The sequence below is a fragment of the Lepisma saccharinum genome, chromosome 3 (genome assembly GCF_977018435.1).
Source record: "Lepisma saccharinum chromosome 3, izLepSacc3.1, whole genome shotgun sequence".
Taxonomy (NCBI): Eukaryota; Metazoa; Arthropoda; class Insecta; order Zygentoma; family Lepismatidae; genus Lepisma; species Lepisma saccharinum.
In genome coordinates, this window is record NC_139231.1 from 52,268,618 (window position 1) to 52,292,361 (window position 23,744).

At 40.3% G+C, this 23,744-nt stretch overlaps 1 protein-coding gene across 1 annotated transcript in view; it reads right to left on the bottom strand.

Moving 5' to 3' along the window:
* The window catches only part of hwt (SH2 domain-containing adapter heavyweight), a 644,945-nt gene that overhangs the window by 11,977 nt on the left and 609,224 nt on the right, over positions 1-23,744 (bottom strand). The window contains exon 4 of the mRNA XM_083118544.1: positions 4,616-7,342. Coding sequence (XP_082974670.1) covers positions 4,616-7,342 — 2,727 coding nt within the window. The remainder of the gene's footprint in view (positions 1-4,615; positions 7,343-23,744) is intronic.

Consider the following 23,744-nt stretch of genomic DNA (forward strand, 5'->3'; position numbering starts at 1 on the left):
GGCTACAATAGGAGTAGGGACATGAACCTGGGCTTAAGCAAGGTCAAGAAAAGCTTAGAAAGTGAATACCAGATGAAAAATATATATTTCAAACATGTACTTTCATTTCAATAGGATTTAATTTGATTTGGTGTTTTAAGTCCACTTTATGCACAGTAAGGCTAATCGGGACTGGACCTACAGTTTAAAGTGAGATCCGAACCACTTGTGCCACCACCGGGTATCGAACCCGAGACCCCTTGATTACAAGGCGACGACGCTACCACTGCGCCATCGGGGAGGCCCTCATTTCAATAGGAGTACTGTGAATTTACTTATTATGAAGGGTTCATAAGTAAGAACCAGAATAAAATTATCGTAGAAACGCCAAAATTTCAGATTAAGTGGTTATATTTTTTGGCTGGTGAGGAAGGGGGAGTAGCGTTTTGGAAAGATTGTCTTCCTTAGCCCTCGAAGAAAAATTCAGCAAAACGACAATGGATACAACATTCCCTCAGTAAAAATGCAAGTAATAAAAACATCTAAAAATGTTTCCTCTACGTTCTGTGACCGAAAACCCTATTTAATTCAATTCAATTAATAAATTTGTATTCTGAGGAAAAGTATCACGTTGCATAGTTATTTTAACATTTGTTTACTATTCTGACACTTCAGAAAAATGTCGAACTACGCTATTGAAGTCTATAAAAAACATGACTGCCAATTGCCTTCCAAAAGTTTTTCCTCGGCACGCCCAGACTTGCTACGGATGCGAAACTGCCAAGGTGAAGTTTCACCCTGGGGAGCGTTTCCGTGAAAGTCCTTCAGCGATTTTCTGCTGCAAATGACACGTCAGCCTTTTTTTTATCTTGGTTCTCCGACTCCATCCAGGCACAACTTTTGAAACGTAACTCCACTCGCTACGAAGGTCAACAACTCTCCATCTTCATCCTGCATCAGCTATTCATCACTCGAAATCTTTCCCCCAGCACCTGCGGCCCCTGCGATATTGGGCCTGTCAGTCCGTCTCCGAGACTGGTCCCGTTCTCATTGTCAATATGGAACTGGAGCTAGAAGCGTTAACACGACAGGAGAGCAAGACAGATTACGCTCCTCCATCTTGGCAAACATTCCTTCTGGGTGGAGTCTCTCAGTTTACATCCTACGGGACAGTTTCTGCCCCATTCTCTCCCTTAACGTATGTAATGCATATGTAGATGTATCTATGTGTATATAACTAGCAGCAAATTTATGAATGGGTCCTCGTAAACTAACCAAGTTCATTTCATGTAGTGATGAACATCATATGCATGTAGTAAAAAATATGGCGTAAAATTTAAGACCTATACCCTGTCTCAAATATCTCTGGAGCAAGGCCACGCATAGCGGCAGAGAACGGTGAGGGGGTTTCGGGTTGGCAGAGCGAAGCAGTACACGCTACTGGGAAGGCTGGTAACTGCAATCGCTTCCCCCTCCACGCAATCCCGTTCCTCTTACGTGTTCATTGGTGGAGCCGTCTCGCGTCATACTTGCGCAGAGACTTGTTTTCGTTCGCCTGCTCCAGAGTTGGTTGTAACAGAGTATAGTTTACTTCTAGAAGAAGACTAAGATTTGTGCAAAACAGAGAGCTGTTCTACGATATCTTGATGCCAAAGCAAGTAGAAAAATGTAAGGTTGTTTGTAGCCTAACAACTGACAAGAAGCAAAATCCATTATTATGTAAAGGTTGGTATTATCGTGATATAGGTAATATCGTGATAGTTTTGTATTGACGTATTACGAAATAACCTCGCGTGCGAGAAACTGCCTGTCGTTCGTACGTGTTTCGTAAAGGTCCTGCAAGTAAGTGAGCAAAATGGCGCCAGGCAGAAACACACGTGTTGACCAGGACACGTCAATACAAAACTATCACGATATTACCTATATCACGATAATACCAACCTTTACCCTATGCATTAATTTTCGCAGACACTGTCAATACACAACTGATCGATCCAAATCGAATCCTGATCTCTGCGTAAGTAGGTATAAATAAATAAACTTCATATTATAAAACAAAACCTATTAAATTAGCTTGGACATTAATTTTACTTGACATGTGCCAAAAGTGTGAAACGAACAAGTATTGTATTCTTTTCCTAAGTATTATTACACCCATAGAACGTGACGTTCTCCTAACTTAGTAACAAGTGCTGAATCATTATAAAAGCGAAAAGAATAAATTAAATAGTTACAATTCTCTACGGACATGTTAATAGATATGATATTTTCAGAAATCCTAGTACTTTAAAAAATGCAAATCACTTTAAGAAAAAAGTCGTTCCTTAGCTTCAGCTTAACGTTTGCATCAACAAGCCTAAACTGCACCTTTTAATTTCTAAATTACAGCATTTCTGGGCAAAACTCAATGAGCCAATCCCTGAACCACCTCGCCAACAAAATCAACTTTTCCCTTTAAAAAGAACAAGAAGACTTCCCTCAGGAAGGCGAGCATTATGGTCTTGCGGTTAGGATTAGGGAGGGAAAACAACCCTTGTACTCCGCAGAAGGCGTCTCTAGAGGGACGTTCCCCCTTGCACGCTCTCCATACACAGGGTCTATTTCAATTTAGTTCATGTCTAGAACGCCCTGTTCCGCCACTTGCCTCTTTCGGGTAGATCAAAGTGGTTTCGCGTTTATAAAAGGGAAGACGGATGGTAAAGAGTATGTGGAAGGTGAAAGTAACATTAAGAAGCAAACTTTTTCGCAACGTAAAGGAAACTAGCGTGGATCGATTAAATACTAAATATGGCGATATCTTCTCGAGTAAAAGTGTTACTTTATACTAATGAAAACTATACTTCCTTCCTTGCAGAGTAAGTTAAAACAACAGTAATAAAAGCTTAATGCTCGGGTAGACCTTTGGCTGACGACAGTGAAGTTGTTTTCGAAATTTCCTCTCCTTTCGATAAACCTCTATTTGATATTCCAAAAATTGACATGATATTCCAGAGAATTCACGTGAACCTTTGTGTGCTTTGATTCGCTGTTCTCTACATATTAGCAATGGTTTCGTGGCTACGTAAACCAATTAAACCGTTGTGAATATCAAGACACAAGCAAAAGCAAACCACACGAAGATTCACGTAAAAGCTCTAGAAGGAATGCTACGCATATGCAGTATTTCCGATTTGAGAATACCACAGCGGATTTTCGAAAGGAAAGGAAATTTCTAAAACGTCTTCACTGATGTCAGCCTAAGATTCAGCTGAGCCTTAAACAAGTAATTACTAACAGTTACATTTTCAGGTTGTCAATTATCAAAACATGTTCAAAAACTATTGTATTGTAACGCTTCAATTTATTTTACACTTAACACATTGAAAACTAAAATCTCATTCAATATATTCCATTTATTTTGCGAAACGAAACAGTTTCTGAACATTTATTGTTAATTGGCAACTTGAAAATGTAAGTGGTAGTATTTATACAGAGTGTCCGAAAAGTCACGCAACCCGGTGTTTACGGTCGTATAACGGAATAGCGAAACGGAATGAGAAGAAACGCTTTCTGCCAAGAGAATGCCCTGTATATTGAGAAAATTTAGAGAGACAAACATATGTAAGAACATGCATGTTTTAATAACAAATAAGGAAAGTGTTCTCCTTTGTCGTTAAAAGTGCCTTAGTGTGATAGCCTGAGGTGAAACACGTCTGTTAGTGACACGTGACAGCAAGAGTCACTGCCAGTGTCCCTCGTAATATTGTGAAAACATCGATTTTTGGAACAGCCCATTTATTCCCTTGTGCTATTTTGGAACAGCCCATTTATTCCCTTGTCCAATTTTGGAACAGCCCATTTATTCCCTTGTGCAATGTTTTTGAAACTTCCTCAAAGTTCTTTTTCTGTCAAATTCAATAGATGGCCATCCAAATTGTTCGTTGGTATTGTGAAATGTTGCAATAATTTACCTCAGTGAGTTCTGTGCATCAATAGTTACACACGATTTGCAAAAACTTTTTTTTCCACCTTTGGCAACACTTTCCTTATTTGTTATTAAAACATGCATGTTCTTACATATGTTTGTCTCTCTAAATTTTCCCAATATACAGGGTATTCTCTTGGCAGAAAGCGTTTCTTCTCATTCCGTTTCGCTATTCCGTTATACGGTCGTGACTTTTCGGACACACTGTATATTTAAACATTCGTTACTGATTATTTGCTGTAACTGGCTTTGCATTTCAGTCTTTATGTCTCTTGAAAAAGACACATGTGAAGTTCTCTAGAAGCACATGTTCATAAACTAGAAGTGTTACGGTGTTTACTCTCAAGAAGTTTCTACAGTACGAACATCAGAAAAGAGATTTGACCGAATGTAAAGCTACAGGAAGGATTTAAGGAAAGAAGTGGAGGGGGGATCATAGGGCAAAACTGGGTATGGGTGGGAAGAGCGGACACAGGCAAGACTATTACAGGGACGGTACATGGAAGTAAACATTGTTGAGTAGCGGGGGAAAAACTAAGATTGGAAACTGTGAAGGTGCAATTTATAACCGTAGTACTATTTTCCTTCCCTCCACACAATTATGCGAACAAACAAAAAGCGACAATTTCTTGAGGCATGCAACTATAGGAAATCTTTCGCAGAGTTCCTTACCAGTTAATCCTCGTCTAAGCTGCAGCTCTCCAGGTCTATCTGCATCCTGCTGGTCAGTCTCCTGACTCTCTGCACCCGTACCCTGATGAACACTTTGACTAGAAGATGCTTGAGAAAACCCACTGGATCGATCCTCCACGCTGGCCTGGCGAAGGCGCCTCCTTAGCTTCGGCATGTCGAAAGGCAGATCTCGAAGGTCGTCGGTTCGTTGTGGATGGGAGACGATGGAGCTGGCCACGGAGGTAGTGCTTCCGGAAGTGTCGCGAGTGGCCGCCATCCTCCGCCTGAGTTTCGGCATGTCGAACGGAAGGTCGCTGAAATCCTCCATCTTGCTCTTCCCTTGGGACTCGATGGAGATCCCGCTGTCCGATCCCTGGATCTCGGTCTCGCCGGAAGACTGGAGAGAGAGGTTTATGAGATTCTTATTCTGAAGGCGTCTTTTAAGTTTCGGCGCGTCCCAAGGCATGTTGCCTCCCAGGTGGTTGGCGTCCGGTAACTTCCCGGCGGACACCGTAGGAGACTCCACTTTAACCGCACTCGTCGCTGTTTCCGTCTTGAAGTTGTCGTCGCCGGTCGACGGCGAACCTTTCTGCGAGTTGTTGTTCTTGTTGTTGTCCGACGTTTCCGACACCGGTTCCTGAGATTTGTCCGAAATCGGAGACAGGATGTGAAGCTTGTTCGCCTGAACGAAGCGACCGCCGTGCGACACCAGGGGAGTCGGACAGTGGTGGTGGTAATGGTGATGATGGTGGTGGTGGTGATGGTGAAGGTGGTGGAGATCAAGGTGCGTGCCTCCTCTGGATCCCGTAGAGTCGGAACTGTGAGAACTTAGCGAGCTGCTGCGTCGGCTTTCGGAACTGGTGGTGCTCCTGTTGCCTTCGCTCGTGCTGCTCCGGATGGATTCCAGGCTGGACATCGTGCTACCGCCGCTGCTGCTCGTCGCCATGCTTTCCGTACTGGAGTACTTGGGTCGCACCCCGGTCAACTTAAGGGACGGCCTCGTTCCTCGACCTGCTTCGTCTCCCGGCCTTCCCTTGAATTCCATAATGGTTCCTTTCTGGCTGTCGGCCTGTCGCGCGTCGGTATTCTCTCCCGGCTCCTCCTCCCGCGCCCTGAGCGACTTGATCGGCAACCGAGAGTCCTTCAACCGCGGCGGCAAAGAGGGGCTAGAGGACGGCAAGTTGGGGGCACTCCTGATGCTGTTCATCCTGAGGTCCTTGTTGTGGAATTTGGCAGGCAAAGGCGCCGTCGAAGGAGGGGATGGTGCGTAGCCTCTGAGGGGCGGCGGCGACGGCGCGTAACCAGTTGGCGGGGGCGGAGTTTGAAAGAGCGACTTGTGTCCCTCCCTGCTGGACATCTGACTGCTTTTGTCGTCTAGGTGGAGATCGTCCAGATCCTGAGATATGGTAGTCTCGTCACTGTCCCTCCTCTCCAACCGAGGACGATCGACCCACCTACCCTGAGACGCGAACTCGATACCCTCGAGTTTCTCCCCCGATGAGGCCCTTCCCTTGAAGTCCATCAAAATTCGACTAGGTATAGCACTCGGCTTTGGTTTGTCCTCACGTAGTAGAGTAACTTTTCTCTTCTCTTTGGGCGTGAAGATCCCAAGACTGGCAGGATCCGTTGACGGACCAGCCCGGGCCGGTTTGGGCGTGGAACCTTTCCCAGACTTAAAGGGGAACATCCTGAGGATCGGATGGTTCGTCACTCTGTCCATCTCCTCGAGATCGTCGTTGGATTTCTTGACTTTGCAGTCGAAGGCCGTTTCGTACACGTGTCTCTGTCTTCCGCTCATGTCGGCGTTATCCTCGTCAAAAGCGTCCTCGTCTTCTTCAGCAAACTCCCTTTGCGGATCTACGTTCTCCAGCTCCTCCTTGTCCTCGCAGAACTCCTCGCATCGTACGGGGCAAGAGAACAGAACGGGAAGCTTAAGATCGGTGTTCAAAGCGCGCAACGCGTCCACAGGCATTCGTTCCTGCAAGAATTCCCAGTCCACGATGAAAGTTGATAGGATGGTACTCGTCGGAGTGTAATCGGGAGTGGCACCCTCATCGTAGTTGGTGATCTCAGAAAGAACTGTCCTGATTCCGGGGTCAGCCTCGCCTCCAAAGGGAGGCTGACACCCATTGGGGCTCCCCCACGGATCCAAACAGCCTCGGCAAGTTTCCACAACTTCCTCCTCGACAACCCGGTGGACACAATTCACCTCGCAGAGGCAACCGTTCTCCTCCTGGAAGTATACTCGCTTCTCAATATCCTCACACACACTGCACACATACTGCTGGCGATGGTGGCGGAGGTAGTGTCCTCTGATGTCTCCAGAAATCGAGTTCCTCTTTGGGATACCCCGCCGCACCCGGTACGCGGACTCTCTGTTAGAGGGGGAGTCGAGGCTCAGGCTCTGCCTGAACTTCCTCTGCCTCCTGAACCTAAGATTCTGCTGCTGGCGCTGATCGGGAGAGTTCGACTTGCAACTGCAGCACTCGTCGTCGTTTAACGTTTCGGGACTCTCGTCGTAGGGCTCTGCTTCCGGATCGAGCTTCCTGAAGAGGTCTCCATAGTAGTAGGGCGACGGGTGCCTCTTCACAGGCGGCTGCTGCTGCTCCTCCTCGTCCTCTTCCTGGAAGAGCTCGTTGGTCACGCTGTAGGAGTCAGCTTCTGCAGAAGGAAGACCGACCGCTTCGTACACGCCATCGTCCTCCGGGGTGCCTGATTCTGTGTCATCTGAAACAATAGAGCAGAGTATTCAGCATACAAGAAAAGCGAACGCAAACGGAAATAATCAGTAAAATATTAAATTGAGCCAAATTAGTTTCCAGGATAAAGGATAAACTCGCCCCAAGTCCTGCTAGATATGATTCGTGTGTCGTCACTAGGGTATGAATTTTTATGTGCGGTGTATAAACATAACTAAGAAGTAAAATATGGTGAATTATTTGTAACTTGTAAAACATAGCATTACTTGTTGAATGGATTCCCTCGGGCTATCGACCAGGTGAGTTGTACCCTGAAAATGAAAGTGACGTTAATTCTCGAAAGCTTGGAAATCCTTTCAGAACTCACCTGGTCGATAGCTCGAGAGAATCTATTCATCAATCTACGTTAGGAAAAACTTCAAGACTTACTTCATAGCGTTAATTGTTCATTCCAATCCGCATGCCAAATTTTTTAAAAATATGTCAGTGACCTCAATCAAATATTGAATAAAACATTCTATCTAATAAACGTGAACAACATGTAGTACATTAAATTTAGACCGAGAAGGGAGAAAAGTTGAACATATAAAATAAGAAGCAGAACCTCCGTGTCAGCTGTTAACCATAATAAAATCCAAAAAAATGTGTGAAAGGTTTTCCGCCATTAAAAAAAAATAGCAATGTTGAAATTTATGTATCAATTTTGTCTTTCGTCTGAACCTATAATCAGTATAATACTCTGTACGGCTGTGTGTTGTCCTGTAATTAGTCCATATATATGCAGAGTGCCCCTTTGCAGCCTCAGCTTTTAACCTATGTAAGAAGATTTTATTCCTCAGAGACACGTGTAGATTTTAGATATGGTAGGGCTTGATCCTGCATCATGTGATGGGTGCAAACAGCCTAAGTAATGACGCACCCTTAATTTCCACTTCAATCAATCAATCAACTCTCGAACTAATCGCAGGGACTTGATTTATAAAATGGTTTCCAAAGTGTAACAATTATTGCTTATTCAGAACGAAACAATATCATAATTTCGATTCAAAATTACTTTCATTTGGAGAATAAAAATTTCACAGAATATCCATTCAACACATGATCAAACAACAGTTGGTGAAAAAGGACCACCTTGATTCTTATTGAAGACGTTCTGCTAATACAGAACCAAGAGAAAGAGACATCTACAGGAGCCCGCGCGCTCTATATTACGTGAAGCAGTAACAGCCACAAAGCCTCTTCTCCGTAAATGCGACGAATCAATCCACACCCTCACGTTGCTTCAAAAAGACTTTCAGAGACGAGTAAAACGAAGCCTCTGATTTCTTCCCTCTGTCCTCCAAAGAAGACTGAGGCTTTTCACGTCCTCAAAGCAGCTCTATTTTCCTCAGTTGTCCAAGTTCCCTCCGCCAGGAGGCGTTGTCAATGTGACACACAGGGCCTTATGAAAATTCCCGCACAACTGATCTGGTGACAGCCATAATGTCACAGGGGAGTTGACGAATAGCTTGGGGGAAGAGAGAGAGTGAGGGCGGACTTCATTATAAAATGTGCGCTTCAATGACCTCGGGATCTATAAGGAAGGTTGTTCCGAAGAGGGGGAGGATGCAGTGGGGTTCGTAGTTCTTTGGGAGCGACTTCCTGAAGAAGATGTGGAGCGACGGAGCGTAAGGTTTCTGGTGACAAGAGTTCGGTCGCGAAATCTCAGCCACCAGATGCTAGATCTTGTCTTGACCACAGGTGACAAACTAGATGTCCTTCTTGACAGTGACGTTCATCCGAAAGCGGCTAATACGAACAGGAAATTCATAAAATGACCATAGGCGCCGACTTTGGTGGGGAACGCCATTTTCTACCCCCCCAATTCCCCAAGAGGCATGTCTTATATGTATTTAAATATATAAAATGTCATATATGTCAATTTTGCTCCCTCCAAAATTTATATGAAGTTGATGCTACCGAAAATGACACATCAAGCTTGTGGCGCTGCAGTCATAGGAAGAAGACAGGGCGTGAGAAAAATATTTGATTAAAAGAACTTATGCACATGAAAATGAGTACCTTATGAGCACACACACACACGTACTCTGTTCTTAGATAATGTGTGCAATCTGTATTCCGACAAGAGTTAGGTGAAACTGGAATTATACATTTGCTATTTAGCGTCGCCTCTCACCAACTTATCGCTTATTGCGACGATGAGGATGAATGACTGACTATATGATGATTGTATTAGCTCTCTCATTGTGCATGTACGGTGACTGTGTATGTGTATTATGTAAAATGTAAAAAAAAATCATTTTATGAAAACAATGCTATGGATCCAAATAGTCACCTAACTTTATAATTGCAACCTCACTAAGATAGCCTACTAAACGAATAGATGCTTTAAGGAAAGAAAATTTAATACTTTTTATACATAAATCTTCTTTCTTTATCCATTTAAAACAAAAATTGTTAGCTGAGACTAAGCCCCGCGACAGGTTAAGTTTGCAACAACATTTCACACATGTAGACCTAAACGTGCGCGCAGAATATAGTTCCGCTGCAATACTGCCGATTTTCTCGCTGCCTGTGACATGAACAGCTCGATGGTTGAGGCAAGATTTGAACGGGAGATGCTGAGCGCCGTTCTCGCGTGGATTAATACATAAAACTTGCTGCAAACTTAACCTGTCGCGAGGCTTAGACAATGTATCCTGCTCCCAGATTTTTATTTGAGGAACAGATAAACTACCTTACTCCCTCCAAGTTGATGTCTGTGGGTGGAAGAACAACAAATGCTGGAATTCATCCGCTCAATAAAAAATGTCGTCTCATTTACAGTAATTCCTTATTTGAACTTATTACGTGATTGGAAGCGAAATATCCTTCTCTCGCCGGTGGGGTTAAAATTACTAGCTGAAAGGAAGAAACACTTAAGGAAGAAGAACACCTTCTCCGCTTTAAATGTTTCACCCTCTTTCGTTCCTTAAAAGTTTCCCTTAGAGCGTATGGGTTTCTTGAGAGACCTGCAATCAATATTAGTCAAGGCTGAGCGAGGGATAAATCATATCCCAACCTGGAGAATCTTGCTTAGGGGGCGGAAGGTCGGTCCTTTCTCTTTCGTGGAGGAAAGAAAAAGCTGCAAGATGTGGTTGTTTCAGAAAAGCGGAGCTTCCACTGAGTAAAATTCAATCTCACAAAGGCATACAAGCTATTTTGTTGTTTCTATGGGGGCGAAAAGGTACAAATTATATTGATGGTGCTTTCACAGATCATACGCACTCACTCTACCGTAATGCATAAAAAGAAAGAAAAAAACCCTGAGCAGTACATTTTAGTCCTATTTTAGACCAGGAAACATTGTTTAACTAAAATGGAAAATTTCGAGACAAAGTCCGTGTATGAACAGTCAGATAGGATCACCTTTACAGTTTAAAGTCAGATCCGAAACGCTGTTCCTCCAGCATTACGCCATCAGGATGGACCAGAGTAAATTTTTATCCTTGCAATAATGATTTTATCCTCAGTGACAGTATAATAGTAACACATTTTTAACACTGCAACTATACCTTACACTGAAATTCTTCACTCGACACTTTTATACAATATTAAAGTTGAATTCCGAGTCCTTAGCGCTCAACTGGTTTTTCCATGACATTATGAAAGTACCGTTGAAAAAATTAAACCATAGTTTATATTTCTTAAGATAATACTCGTATTTCTCTTGAAATAATACGTTCCAAATGCAATTTCAATTTAAACACAAAACATTACATTAAATCCATAGTTTCTACCCAGAGAAGAGAAAGAGCCGATATGGTGACAAAGCTTAGATAGATTTTTACTGCGCTGCCGACATGCAGTTTGTTGTAGCTACACAGATGTTAGAACTCATATACTATGTATTTCATTCAAATCGTGTTAAAACTATTAAAAATAAAGTAATAAAGAAAGAAAAATCCAGAGATAAAGAAGCTGATGGGAGGACTGGTAAATGTCCAAGGATATTTGCAGTTAGGGCCTACACTCCTTGAACAATGGATGTTTGTGGAATGTACTTGTGTGAAGAAATGAATGATGTGTTATTGTAGATATAGTTCTAATACTCTTTCAATGCTTTCTTACAGATATTCCAAAATAGTAATGGTAGTTTGTTGTTACTTAGTGTTGAGTACAGCAATGGCTAGATCAGGCCCGTAGACAAGCTGGGGCCAGGGGGGCTCAGCCCGCTGATACTGCCCTTCGTATTAGATAAAACTATTTTATATAATTTGTATGCAGTGAAGAGTGAAAATGTAGACAGCAGATATTATTTTGTTCACAACTTGGTGAAGAATAAATTCACAGAACTTGAACAGCAACTATTACATTTCTTCATCTTGTTTATGAGCCGAAGTCTAACTAGTTGCAATTCTTTAGATTTTCTAGACTTTTGAAAGTTATTTCATAGAGGAACTTCTTTAACTGTACTTTCGCTGCTTCCCGTTTAGACAGAAATCTGTGACATTGACGTCACCATCAACATTCCTTACACATCTGTGTCAACAGTCAAGTTTTGAGAAGGAGGGTAGTTTTATTGCTCCGGCCAGGGGTAGAATTTACGGTTATTGAATATTGTGCATTTTTTCTTGTATGATATAAATATCTGTACATCAAAAGTAGTGTGGAGTGTGTAGTCAGGGATGATGTCAGTAGCATTCAATTAACACTTGAAGAGATGTTTTAGGAGATAGAGAGAAACAGTAGTACGATTTGTATGATATTCCTAACTTTTATATTAACTTAAAGAGCCCCTCCCACCCCCACACATAATATAACTTCATTTAATACTGTTAAACTTTTGAAAATGGACTAGGTTTACAAAGCCCCCCTGATAACCCGTGAGCCCCCCCCCCAGGAGATTAATTCTAGCTACGGGCCTGGGCTAGATACAGCACCACGTTATTTTTTGGTAAAATTAGGTCATCTTTTGTAATTTACTATTACCAGGAAATTTTGTCTAGTTCTATTTTTAGGAACCTTGTAAGCAATAGCTCTCTAAAAATATTCACTACCAGTCCTCGATGAGAGTATTTTATGTACAAACACACTTATTTTACACTCCTTCTTAAATACAGAGTTAGTCAATTAAGAGATTCCAACCATTCCTCGTATTTACACGTTACACAACAACTGTGCCTTATCATGAACAGTAATCAGGCACATAGTTTAGGATTTAACTGTAATTTTGCCACGTGACATTAAGCTGCTGAGCTCCACAATTCACAACCATATTCAAGTATTAAACGTAAAATGGTAACATACGAACCTGAAATTTTCCAATTTGTTGAAAAGTCCAGTTTACAAAAATATAAAACCTAGTAATGTTGTTTAGCTTTGTTACAAGTTTATTTAATGTCCTTCAAATAATAAAATAGATGAATCAATAACTATTCCTAGGTCATTATAACTCGAGTATACTAGAACCTTGTGAAGTTTAACAAACTAATTTGAAAAACAACAACAAATAATAATAATAATTCGTGATTATCTCGACCTCAGAAAGGCTTACTTCCTTTCAAGTGAGTGGATAAGAAGACAAAGTTCAAACCTTTCATGAAGACTTGTTTTCTTGTGTACAAGAGCAAGAATTCACTACGTTGTCTTACTGTATTCTGGAAGTTAAGGTTTCTTCTTTCTCTCTGCAGAAAGGATTTCGGATTCCAGCCCCGAGAATCATCAAGAGATTTCTTCGGAAAGATCTCCCCCGAGAGGAAGCCTAACTTTAAATGAAGATAGCTTGCGGAGTTGTTAGCGCATACACAACTCGCTCCCGGCGTACCTCGGGGAGTGAACTCTCCCTGCAGTTAAACCAGCGAGTAGGGTATAAGGACAAAAAAGGCCGGGAATAATTTAGCTGCAGATGACAGTAGGAACGTTCTCGGCCTCCTAGTCTTAACTGTGCAACTTCCTCGTCGCTGTTCAACTTTTCGAGGTGGCTAATGAAGGAGGAAAATCTTGACTCCGCGGCGCCTTTTTTTGTTTAATTTTTTTAAGCGACGTCGTTTTTTTTCTCCTTTTTTTCTCTCCTGGCACTGAAAGTCTGCTTTACGTCTTAAGTTAACAAGTATTTTTTTTTAATTGCAGAGCACGAGAGGATTTACAAATCAGCGCCTGAGAACATTCTTGGCTGGCAGACTTTTAAAGACGAGGTTTTAATTAGGCACTCTTTTCCCTTTAAGGGGAAATATAGGGAATTCTATTTTTACTGTAAATATTTATGTAAGCCACCTAAGTTCTCTATCTATATATGTACATTTTACACCTGATATCTGTGCAGTGCACTTTCAAAATTTTACATGTAATGATGTGTCACTAGAAGGTTGTGCTCCTTTACACACAAACGTAATGAAATGTTAGTGACAGTTTGTCTTTGTTAACATGAAATATTAATTAGATTTTATCGTTGTCTAGTTCTTCTGTTTTTACCTATTCTAAAGTATGTAATCCCTGTGTTTATCTATCATCTTTTCTAAAAGGCATCCAGATGCTCCTACATAAGCTAGTCTGCATTCACATGGCATGTTGTACGTGCAGATTTTTCTTAAAAACACACGGAAATGAGAAACAGAAAGGTCGAGATTATTCGTATGGAACTAACTGCATAGAATTCAATGGAACAACATAACAGTGCTACATAAAGATTCAAATTGGAAAAGAAGAAAATCAAAGAAGCGGCTTTCGTAGCCCTCGCTCAAAACTCTATAAGCTATCCCAGTGTAGAATTAAGCAAATGTGGCCCTCTCTGCTCAGGAAATAGGACCAGTAACAACGTAAATGTAGAAAAAGTAATGTAGGATTCCACTAACCATCACTGAGTAGTTGATAGTTGGTGCACCGGATTTGCAGGTTCGTTCTCCACCAGCGACAAAAAGTGTTCATCTGAAGACTACATAAGAGGGAGGTTACTTGGTCGAAATATAGTGTTAGAATAGTAGTAGAAGCGGTAGACAATGGATAAAGTTAAATTAACATTATGTGCTAATGTAAGTAAATAAATTGAATAATTTATTTCAGAAACACCGTGTCGATCATCATCAGTTTTAAGTTTATTCTCTACATCAGCAAATTTTAACAAGGAAGATATCTATTGGTAACTCAATCAAAATTTGCGTCTTGACTACAGTTATTAAATTCGAGTTTGTAGATGAATGGGAAGATGTTTTTGTGATGTTATACAAAGTATAAGGACGTACCGAACGAAGTTATGACGGCCAAATTACCCCTCGGAACTTTATTTTCAAATTCGACCAAATCTCTTCATTTTCTTGCTCGCATTCAAAATGATTTTTCAACAGTTAAACTAGACTTAAAATATTCCAGAGTGTCCCATGGTTGGAGTTATTTTCCAAGAGACATTTTTCTCTGCTTTGGGTTGTAGGGTAGTACACTACATAAATCTGTGTGCTTCTTTACGTTAAACGCGACGATGAGGATTAATGGAAGAACATAAAACACACAAAAACACCAACCGTAGGCGAATCAACCGTAAAACCGTCGATGGTCAATACCCAAAGCGCTCTCCCTCCAAATGAGCACCAGGTGGCAACATCAAAACAGTTCAATATACTGTCACACTGGGGTGCCTAGGTAAGGGAAGGCATGACCATAAAAGGAGGTTCGGTGTAACATTTATTAGTAGTCAGTCCTGTATTTTGTCATCTTTACTTACATTTGCCTGCTTCATTTAAGGATTAGGAAAAGTATTCAAAAGGGGTTGATATGCCTTCAAACACCTCCACTGGGCATCCCACCAGTGCTATTAATTTAACAAAAATAACCAAGTCTGTAACTGCACGGGAATGATATTCTGCCGCTGATATATAGTGTACTCTCCTCGGTGTAGAAAATTGATTATTGAACATGTCGAATGTTATAGCTTTGAATATCGATATTCAATTGTTTTTTGATTCGTTGTTCGTTCTGTGCAAAGATGTATGATTTTGTGACATGGATTAAATTGCACTTTTGATTAAAAAATCCTGCCCGCATTATTACAGTGATTGGCGACTATGTCTGGATTCAAAGACAGATTCTGGAATCATTCAATGTGGAAAAATGGTAAAATTGAATCGAATTTACGACGACTTGAACAGTTATGTGTCGCAAATATAGCATTACGGAGGAGGAACTCCTTAGCAGAATAGCCTCTTGAGAGCCAATCCCTGCTAAGCGGATTTTCATTGCGTGAGGTGCAGTCAGCAAATCGTGTCCCATTGCCTCTGTTTTCTGGCTTTCGAGACCGGAGATCGCTACTACTGTTTCAAGTAGCTCCCAAATTGTATTCACGATGCTGGGTGAACATCGAAATTCTGGAGCTCTCACTGAAGATCGAACCTTTTAACACCAAAAACAAAAGTATTATCCCTTCGGCAATGTGGGAGCTCTAAATAGTGCACCCCTAACACCGCAGAATTCCTACTGCGCTAATACAGTATATAGACCTTTCTGTGCTAGAAGGAATGGGAGCTAGTGAAACGACGCCAACATAAAAGAGATTTGTGTCGAACTAAACTCCCATCCATATCGATTGATGTGGATTTGCGAGCGCTCCTTTTTCAACGAAGATAAGAAAGCCCGCGGAAGGATACACGACCGTGGCTACCTTTCGATCGACCAGGGTTCGATTACAGGAAAGATAAAGGGGCATTTTCCTTTCAGCGGCTCCGTCCTAATGGTTCCCACGACCAGTTCATCTCGCTATAAAACCGGGACCTAAGGAGCTACGCAGGTAAGAATGGTAGAACCAAGACTCAGGTTTGAAATGGATGCGACACACGACACAACATATACAATTGTGGGACTAGACTCAATGTACCCACTGATGAGAGGCTGGGCAAGTCCCAATGACTGAACAATAAAAACCTGGCAATCGAACTGTATCTGCATGGCAGTAAGATGTGTTACTGGGGAACTGCTCGGCTATTCTCTACGTATAAAAAATTAATGTGCGCCTACAAGATGGCGTAATGATAACGTTGCGTCTTGCATTCCCAGTAGTTCGTATTCCACTTGAAGCCACTGAACTTGTTCCGACTACCTTGTCTAAGCATAAAGTGGATTAAAATAAAATGTCCAGGTTTCTGTTTGTGTTTCCCAATTATTCAATATGAACTATAGAGGAGAAGGTCTAAATATGGGCGGAGGTTAAGTATGGGTTTTGGAGTTATCAGCACTGCCGAGTGCTGCAGCCTGGCAGAGGCTATTGGAACTGGTTATCTGTCAAGGACAAAGGTTACGGCGCCAATTCGCAAGAGAAAGTGGAGGTTAGTTTCGGCCTTGGACGCTGTTATAGAATTGCGACCTCCGAAATCTTTTTGCAGGTATGTTTTAACTCAGCGTTTTCAGAATTCTCATCTGCTTTGTATAGGTTATGATATTAGCGGTACATAAAACAAATGTGGGCTTTTAAAATGCCATGATTTGTTTGTGAAATATGTACCACAGAGAGCGAAAATAAATTGAAGAAGAAAAAATAGCATGATGGTCTAAATATGGGCTATGACATGAGGTCTAATGTTGAGATCACATTTTTAACAAATATTTGGATGATTTTCGTAATTTCGATTTTTCCCATTCCGCGTGATTATTCATAAATATGAATTTTATAATATTTTAGCGATAAATGACTGTTTTTTAATATTTTAATTGCTATTTGTGATATTGCCACTAGTAGCCCATATTTAGACCACAATTTTAAAATACATCATTTTACCATTTTCTTGGAAATTGCTTTTTTTTTAAAAAAAAATGGAGACCTTCTATACTTTAGCATGCTATTACATTTAAGTATATATTTCATAGATATGCATTTTAAAGGCTTGTGCTTGATATATTAATTTTTTCTTCTGATAATGACAACATAAAAAGGGGGACCCATATTTAGACCTTTTCCTCTACTAAAACCTTGTACAGTGTCAATGAAGATCGCAATACTGCGTCTTTTATACAACGTATTAATATTAATGATAATATTTTTTCACTCTTTGTACACACTATTAGAAGCTATTTCACTTCAGAAATATGAATAAAAGGCAGATTCCACAAAGGAATAGAAAATATAGCATTAGAGCAATAAAATGATGTAGGTTGAATTGCAATTTATTACAAATATGCTGTACGAAGTGAGGTGAGTGAGTGCACGTGCGAATCTACATTTTCATTTTGTTGTATAATAATTGTTAATTAGAGGGCAATATTACAACGGGATTTTATATCTTCTGCATTTTTTGTAACTAAAAAAAATATACTAATTAGTATGTTACACAAATCTCCAAAACCAAACATACTTTCATGACGTACACCTTGAAGATGATTTAGAAAATTAGCCCAAGATATGAACAATTGAGGGGAAACATCCTCAAAATTGAAATATTCTCAGAAAAGAAGGAAAGAAAAAAGAAATTCACTAGCTTTGTTCTATAGATGTGATTGCTCGTCTACGATGCGTAAAATCTGTTTAGAAAGATTTAAGAAATTCTATACACATGGACGGAATAGAAAGTGGATTATATTAGACGGTAATAGGAGATCTAGAACAGTGCCTAGTAGGAAGAAAACTGATCGATGAAGGAACAGGGACTTAGGCGACAATAACCGACCAGCCTTGAACTCCATGGAGTCTCCAGGAACACGTCATCATCTGCCCACGGAAGAAAGTTATTGATTCTGGAAGCTCGCTGGAGAAGCTGGAAATATATGGGGTTCACACAGTCTCTAAATAGTCTGCCCCCTACCCTGAAGGGAATGACTCTCTCTCCGTCTCTTTAGGGGCTCAGCAGGGGCCTCCTTTGAATGAGGAAATACCTTTAAAATCTCGTTTCTTCTCCGTCGGAAGATTAAGCAGATTTGGGAACTTTTGAAGGGAAATGACAAATCCTAAGATCTGCCTAGGCCAGCAGGGTGCAGCTTAGGCTAAGCTTCGATTGAAATTCGTTCCTTAATGTTCGCCAATGCTAATCCGTTTTAGATGTATCTTCCCTTCGCTGCATCTGCTAAGGCTATTGTGAATGTCTTGCTTCACTCGGTACTTCGAACTTTATACATATATTGCATGTAGTAAGTCGCAAGTAGGCATAAAATTGATACATCTGAGGTAAGTTATTTGATTTGCAAACGCAGTTATGTATGTATATATGATAAATAATATTAATTACTATATTAAAATTTTAACATCCTCTCTGCAGTAAATATCAACACATTTGCCAACAAAAAAAATCATTACATTGGATTTGACAAAGACAGTGAAAAAATTCTAATCTAGTTACTGAAAATATGTTATCCAAAATAATTAAATTAATAAAGCAAATAATTATATTAGACATCAATTTTAACACTGAAATAAAAGATGGGGATGGTTCTTTACTTTGATTATTTGAATGGTTACGGTCAAGTCACAGATAAACGTATTATAGACAGATGAGGAACTAAGGGAGGAAAACCTCTGCGCTGACCTCCTGCTGGGAATTGTCCTTCGTAAGAATGTTCAAAATAATCCGCTGAGAGGCGCCACTAGCACTCTTGCTTCCTCTTCTTAAAATAAAGAACAAGAGATGGCACTGCTTAATAATACGTTTGTCTGTGGTCAAGTAATGAATTTGTTGAACTGATTTCTCTCCCTTTCTTGCTCTTTTACATCTGCTTTCGCACGAAGAAGATAATAACAAAAACTAGCCTAATTGTTGTTATTTAGATAGAGGAGTGATTTTGCTTTTCATGTGCCTTTGGCAAGAAGTTAATCGAATTTAATACTGAAATACGCATACTTTCCCCCCACAGGCGTCGGGAGATTTCAATGATAGGAAGGAAGTTATCACATTTTGATAAAATTAAATCATTTCTGAATATACATGCATTCTTGTTTCCAACGCCCGTGCATATAATTAAAATTATGAAAGACAGTGTAGAAAAAATAAAGGGAAACCTAGCTGAGCAGAACAAGCTCAGTTAGCGTGTAATTTTGGAAAAATCTGCACTCTAAAACAAATGACCAATGTGTCACTTTCATTTCACGGCTCAGCTGCAACGTTTCCTGGTTTCATATAATATAAAACATTCACAAAATTGACACTTTGTGTTATTATTTTAATCCTTTGTGAGAATTGTCGTTCGTTTCGTCAGATCGTACGGAAAACTGAAACCAGATGGTGCTGACAGTTCTAATTGGCTGACAATGGAAAGGGCGGCACATCAGTCGAAAGCAGGTTGACCGTTACATTTTTCATCCCCTCCCATGCCCCAATTCATAAAGCTTTAGCCCCGTTCGGCGGACCAGACAACTTCAAGTCAGTGTTGCCACAATATGAGGGCACAATTTTCCTTTTCGGACCAATTTTTCAATTCACATAAAAATATCAAATAAAAATAATAATAACAATAATAAAAACTTGTAGCAGCAGCAGTTGTGATTATTATTATTAGTAGTAGTAGTAGTAGTGGTGGTGGTGGTGGTAGCAGTAGTAGTAGTAGTAGTATTTACGTTGGTCAATTTCGAATAAATAAAACATATTAAACAAATTTTTCACATACATGTCAGCTTCAACCCTTTTTTGCCAGATGTCTCAGATTTGAATCCTGATCAGCAACCATTAAATCGTTAATCCTCATCGTTACTATTATCCGAAGATGCATAAAAGCGACGTACGTATAATAAACTTAAGAGATATAAATAGATACAGGCTTATATTCAAAGGATCAGAATAAGAAGGAACAGAAAAAAATAAAAATATTAAAATGTGGATATGAAATTGGAGTCAGTTGTCTTAAAATTTCCCTGAAATTGTGATATTTTTCATCAAAATTTTCTTTTCCCTTTTTAGTAAAAATTCGGTCCGAATTTCCCTTCATGTGGCAACACTGCTTCAAGTCGGCTTGAAGATCTTGCACGCTTGGCGTTCGGCGGGCGGAAGTTGACGTCACGTCTTGCAGAGTGAAAGCGTCCGGCCATTCAGACGGCTTACAGCCATCTTGCAGCCTGAGGAAGTCAAGGAAAAGTTGACTCGTTTCGTCTACACAAGATCTTGCAAGATGGCGGCGTCCGTGGAAATATATGCGATTTGCGATAATGTTATTGCGGAGACGGCTATAGTTATACTTGGCGATGTTTGACAACATTCTTTGTACTCAAGATAAATAAACGATACTTTGAAAATGTTGAAATTTTGTTTTATATGAAGACACGTTCACAGAATATATCATCTGCTTCAAAGAACGAAGAGAGTGACTTCGACACAAGATTTGAACAATGCAATCTACTTTAATGAATTCTAAGTATATATCCATAATGAGACCCAGCGTGGTAACATTTTTTCTATTCAGAACAAATATTTTGATTGAACTCGGAATATTATGAAGCTCAATATGAAAATGAACTCAAAATTGATTATAATTACTTAAATACAATTAATCGTATGATCAAAGATGATATACCATATTTACCCCCTTTCAGAGAATAGTAGATACTTTTTTCATTCTTTCCTAAATATATTTATAATCCGTAATTGCCCCCTTTGCAGCTTGTATGCTGGTTATTGCATTGACTAGTTTCATCCACAGACCGCGCAAGACTTTTCTTGTCGTCCGGCGATTCAGCTAAGATGATCTTAAGCCGGAAGTTGGTAGTCACGTGTTTCCTCTCAGATGAATCTTGCAGTTGTCTGGCTCGCCGAATGGAGCTACAATCTACAAAAGGGATGGAATAATAACAACAAAAAAGCTCACTGATTACATCGAAGGCATTTTGCATTTTATAACGTGTAATACGTTTGGTTTGTTTTTAGCTAATCTGTGCATGGTGACGGTGTTGCCACCCGGACGCCGAGGCAAGAGGGTCGCAGAACGAGAGAAAAGAAAAGAATTGGAAAATAGCAAATGTCAAGGCGGAGTATCAATTTACTGTGATTACCACTTCGCTCATTGATACACTGAACCGGGTTCGAATCCCGCTCGGGCTTGGTTGTTTGTGAATGTCCTTTCATCAATTTCATCATTTCATCACTCATCCCCATCTTCGCAAATTAGCCAAGAGGCACAAAACGCGAAGTAAAATAAACTAAATCAATCAATCAATTAAGCAACTGTAAGGACCACGTAAAAAAGAGCCCCTTTTGGTTGTTCTCTGAATCTCTCGATTACTTATTGCTAGAAATCATTATTGAATGCGGCGTTTTCATTATGATGTAATGTGGACTTATGACTATTGAAATTGTATGAGCGTGCGTGGGCATTCTACCTAGGTATTATATGTATAAATCGGGGAATACTTGTTTAGGGTTTTCATAAGTTAATGACGGCTCGTATACACTGGCGGATTTAGCGGGAGGGGCATGGGGTCACGTGCGCCTCCCAAAAGTCATGACTAAGTATTATGGAAAGTCATTATATAATTATTTCCAAAAGGACATCAAGTGTTCTACGTATTACGTAATGTGGAATCCTTCTACAGCTACCTTCTGTAATATACTTTATTAAAGACAAGAAATAAAGCAGTTTGACACAAATAGGCTAAGGGGACTTGACACTAAAATGTGTCAACACCGGAAATCGAATCAGGATCATCTTAATTACGTGAGATAACGTGGATATTTCATTATTAAGATGCTCTAAAAGAAGAACGTAATGGAAGATACTGTACGTAAATTAAGATTAATGGAGTCACATCTTTCCTGAGAATGTAAAGCTCAAGATAATATCTTTATTTTAAAAATCTTTGATAAATCAAGCACTGTAACCAAGAGGTCCCGGTTTGTTTCCCGCTCGATTCCGTTTGAAACTGAAGTCTAGTCCTGGATCTAAATAGAACTTTGCCAAAACAATAAACTTCCGTGTCGCTCCCAGAAAAATATTCTGGATCCGCGTATGATCGTATATACTATAACTGTATTACGAAACATTCAGTATTTATTGATTAACAGCGTTAATTACAAAATGATACCTCGTCTTATTGTTATACTTCATATGTTTAAACTGGATGTATCACTTTTGCAATGTTTTATTAGAAATACCATTGACGATCCACGCAGAGTAACGCATTGCAAATTAACCATACAACAGAAAAATAAATAAATGACAAAATGCGCAGTTCCTAATCTTTTGTCGCAGGACAATTTTGCCTTAATAAATTAAGTTTACTATTGTTAAGAGACAAAAGCGTTTTGTTGTACAAGAACGCTCACGCTTGGGACAAATTTGATACCATTTTTGCTGCGCAGTTCCTGGAAACATTATACGCGGCCATATTACTTGGCCCAAATAAGCTCAGACTACGAACACACGATCCCGCGTTGGAATGTCAGACGCATTCCGGCATGGTCTTCTTGTTTCCTTCTTGCTAATGGAATCTAAAAGGGTTCCCTGATCAAGAAACGCAACGGAAACTTGGGCCAGATGTCGCTTGGATCCTTTGACCACACGCGCCAACTGTTGATAGCCACAGGAAGCCAAGAAGAAAGCAACTTCTGCCGGAGAAACTAACGCCAGATGGAGGCTCCAGAGCTCATTGAATCTCTGCAGTTTCCAGCCTCCCTGCTCCGTTTCCGACTGCAGGCGGCACGTTCTTAGTTCTCCAAAAGAAGGAGAGTGAAAAGAAAAGGAGAAAAGAGAACGAAATTGGAAGCAAAAAAGAGCGAGTTTCAGTGCTATCAGTGGTATCAGTGCTTTCAATGGTATCAGTGCTACTTTCGTTTCGCACTGTTCACTGTTCGACGCATTTCTTGAAAGGTATTTTTTCGTCGAGGTCATATTTGTTCATGCTACGGCTGTTCACCGGGCTTTTAGCTTATTTCATATACACTAAATCGAAGTAAGGGGTTAGGTGCATTCGATTTACGCTATATCGAAATGATTTAAAAACTCAAGAGAACATGTGTAGCGTAGCATGAAGAAATCGGACTACATACCCCCCCGACGCAGGCTATTATATATTTCAAAATTATCTCTAGTCCTTGAATTTGGAGAAATTTATGTGTATCCCTTGTGATACATAAAATATTGCACTTATCTTATTTCAAGATTTGTGAAGAATTAATGGATTTGGTTTGAGATAAAGGATAACCATTGTGAGCAATTGGCAGGCTAGCTGGACCTTTGGCCGGCTCCATCAAAGCTGTTCTCAACATTTCCTCTCCTTTCGAAAAACTACTACGATGTTCCAATTCCGAAAAGATTATATCTCCCTAGAATTCCTTCTAGAGCATTCAAGTGAATATTCGTGTGGTTTGCTTTCGTTGTTCTCTAGATATTCGCAATAGTTTCGTGGCTACCTAAGCCAAATAAATTATTGCGAATATATAGACAACAGCGAAAGCGAGCCACACGAACAATAACGTGCATGCTCTAGAAGGGATTCTATGCACATATATTTTTTTCAGAATTTGGAATATCATAGCGGTTTTCGAAAGGGGAAGAAA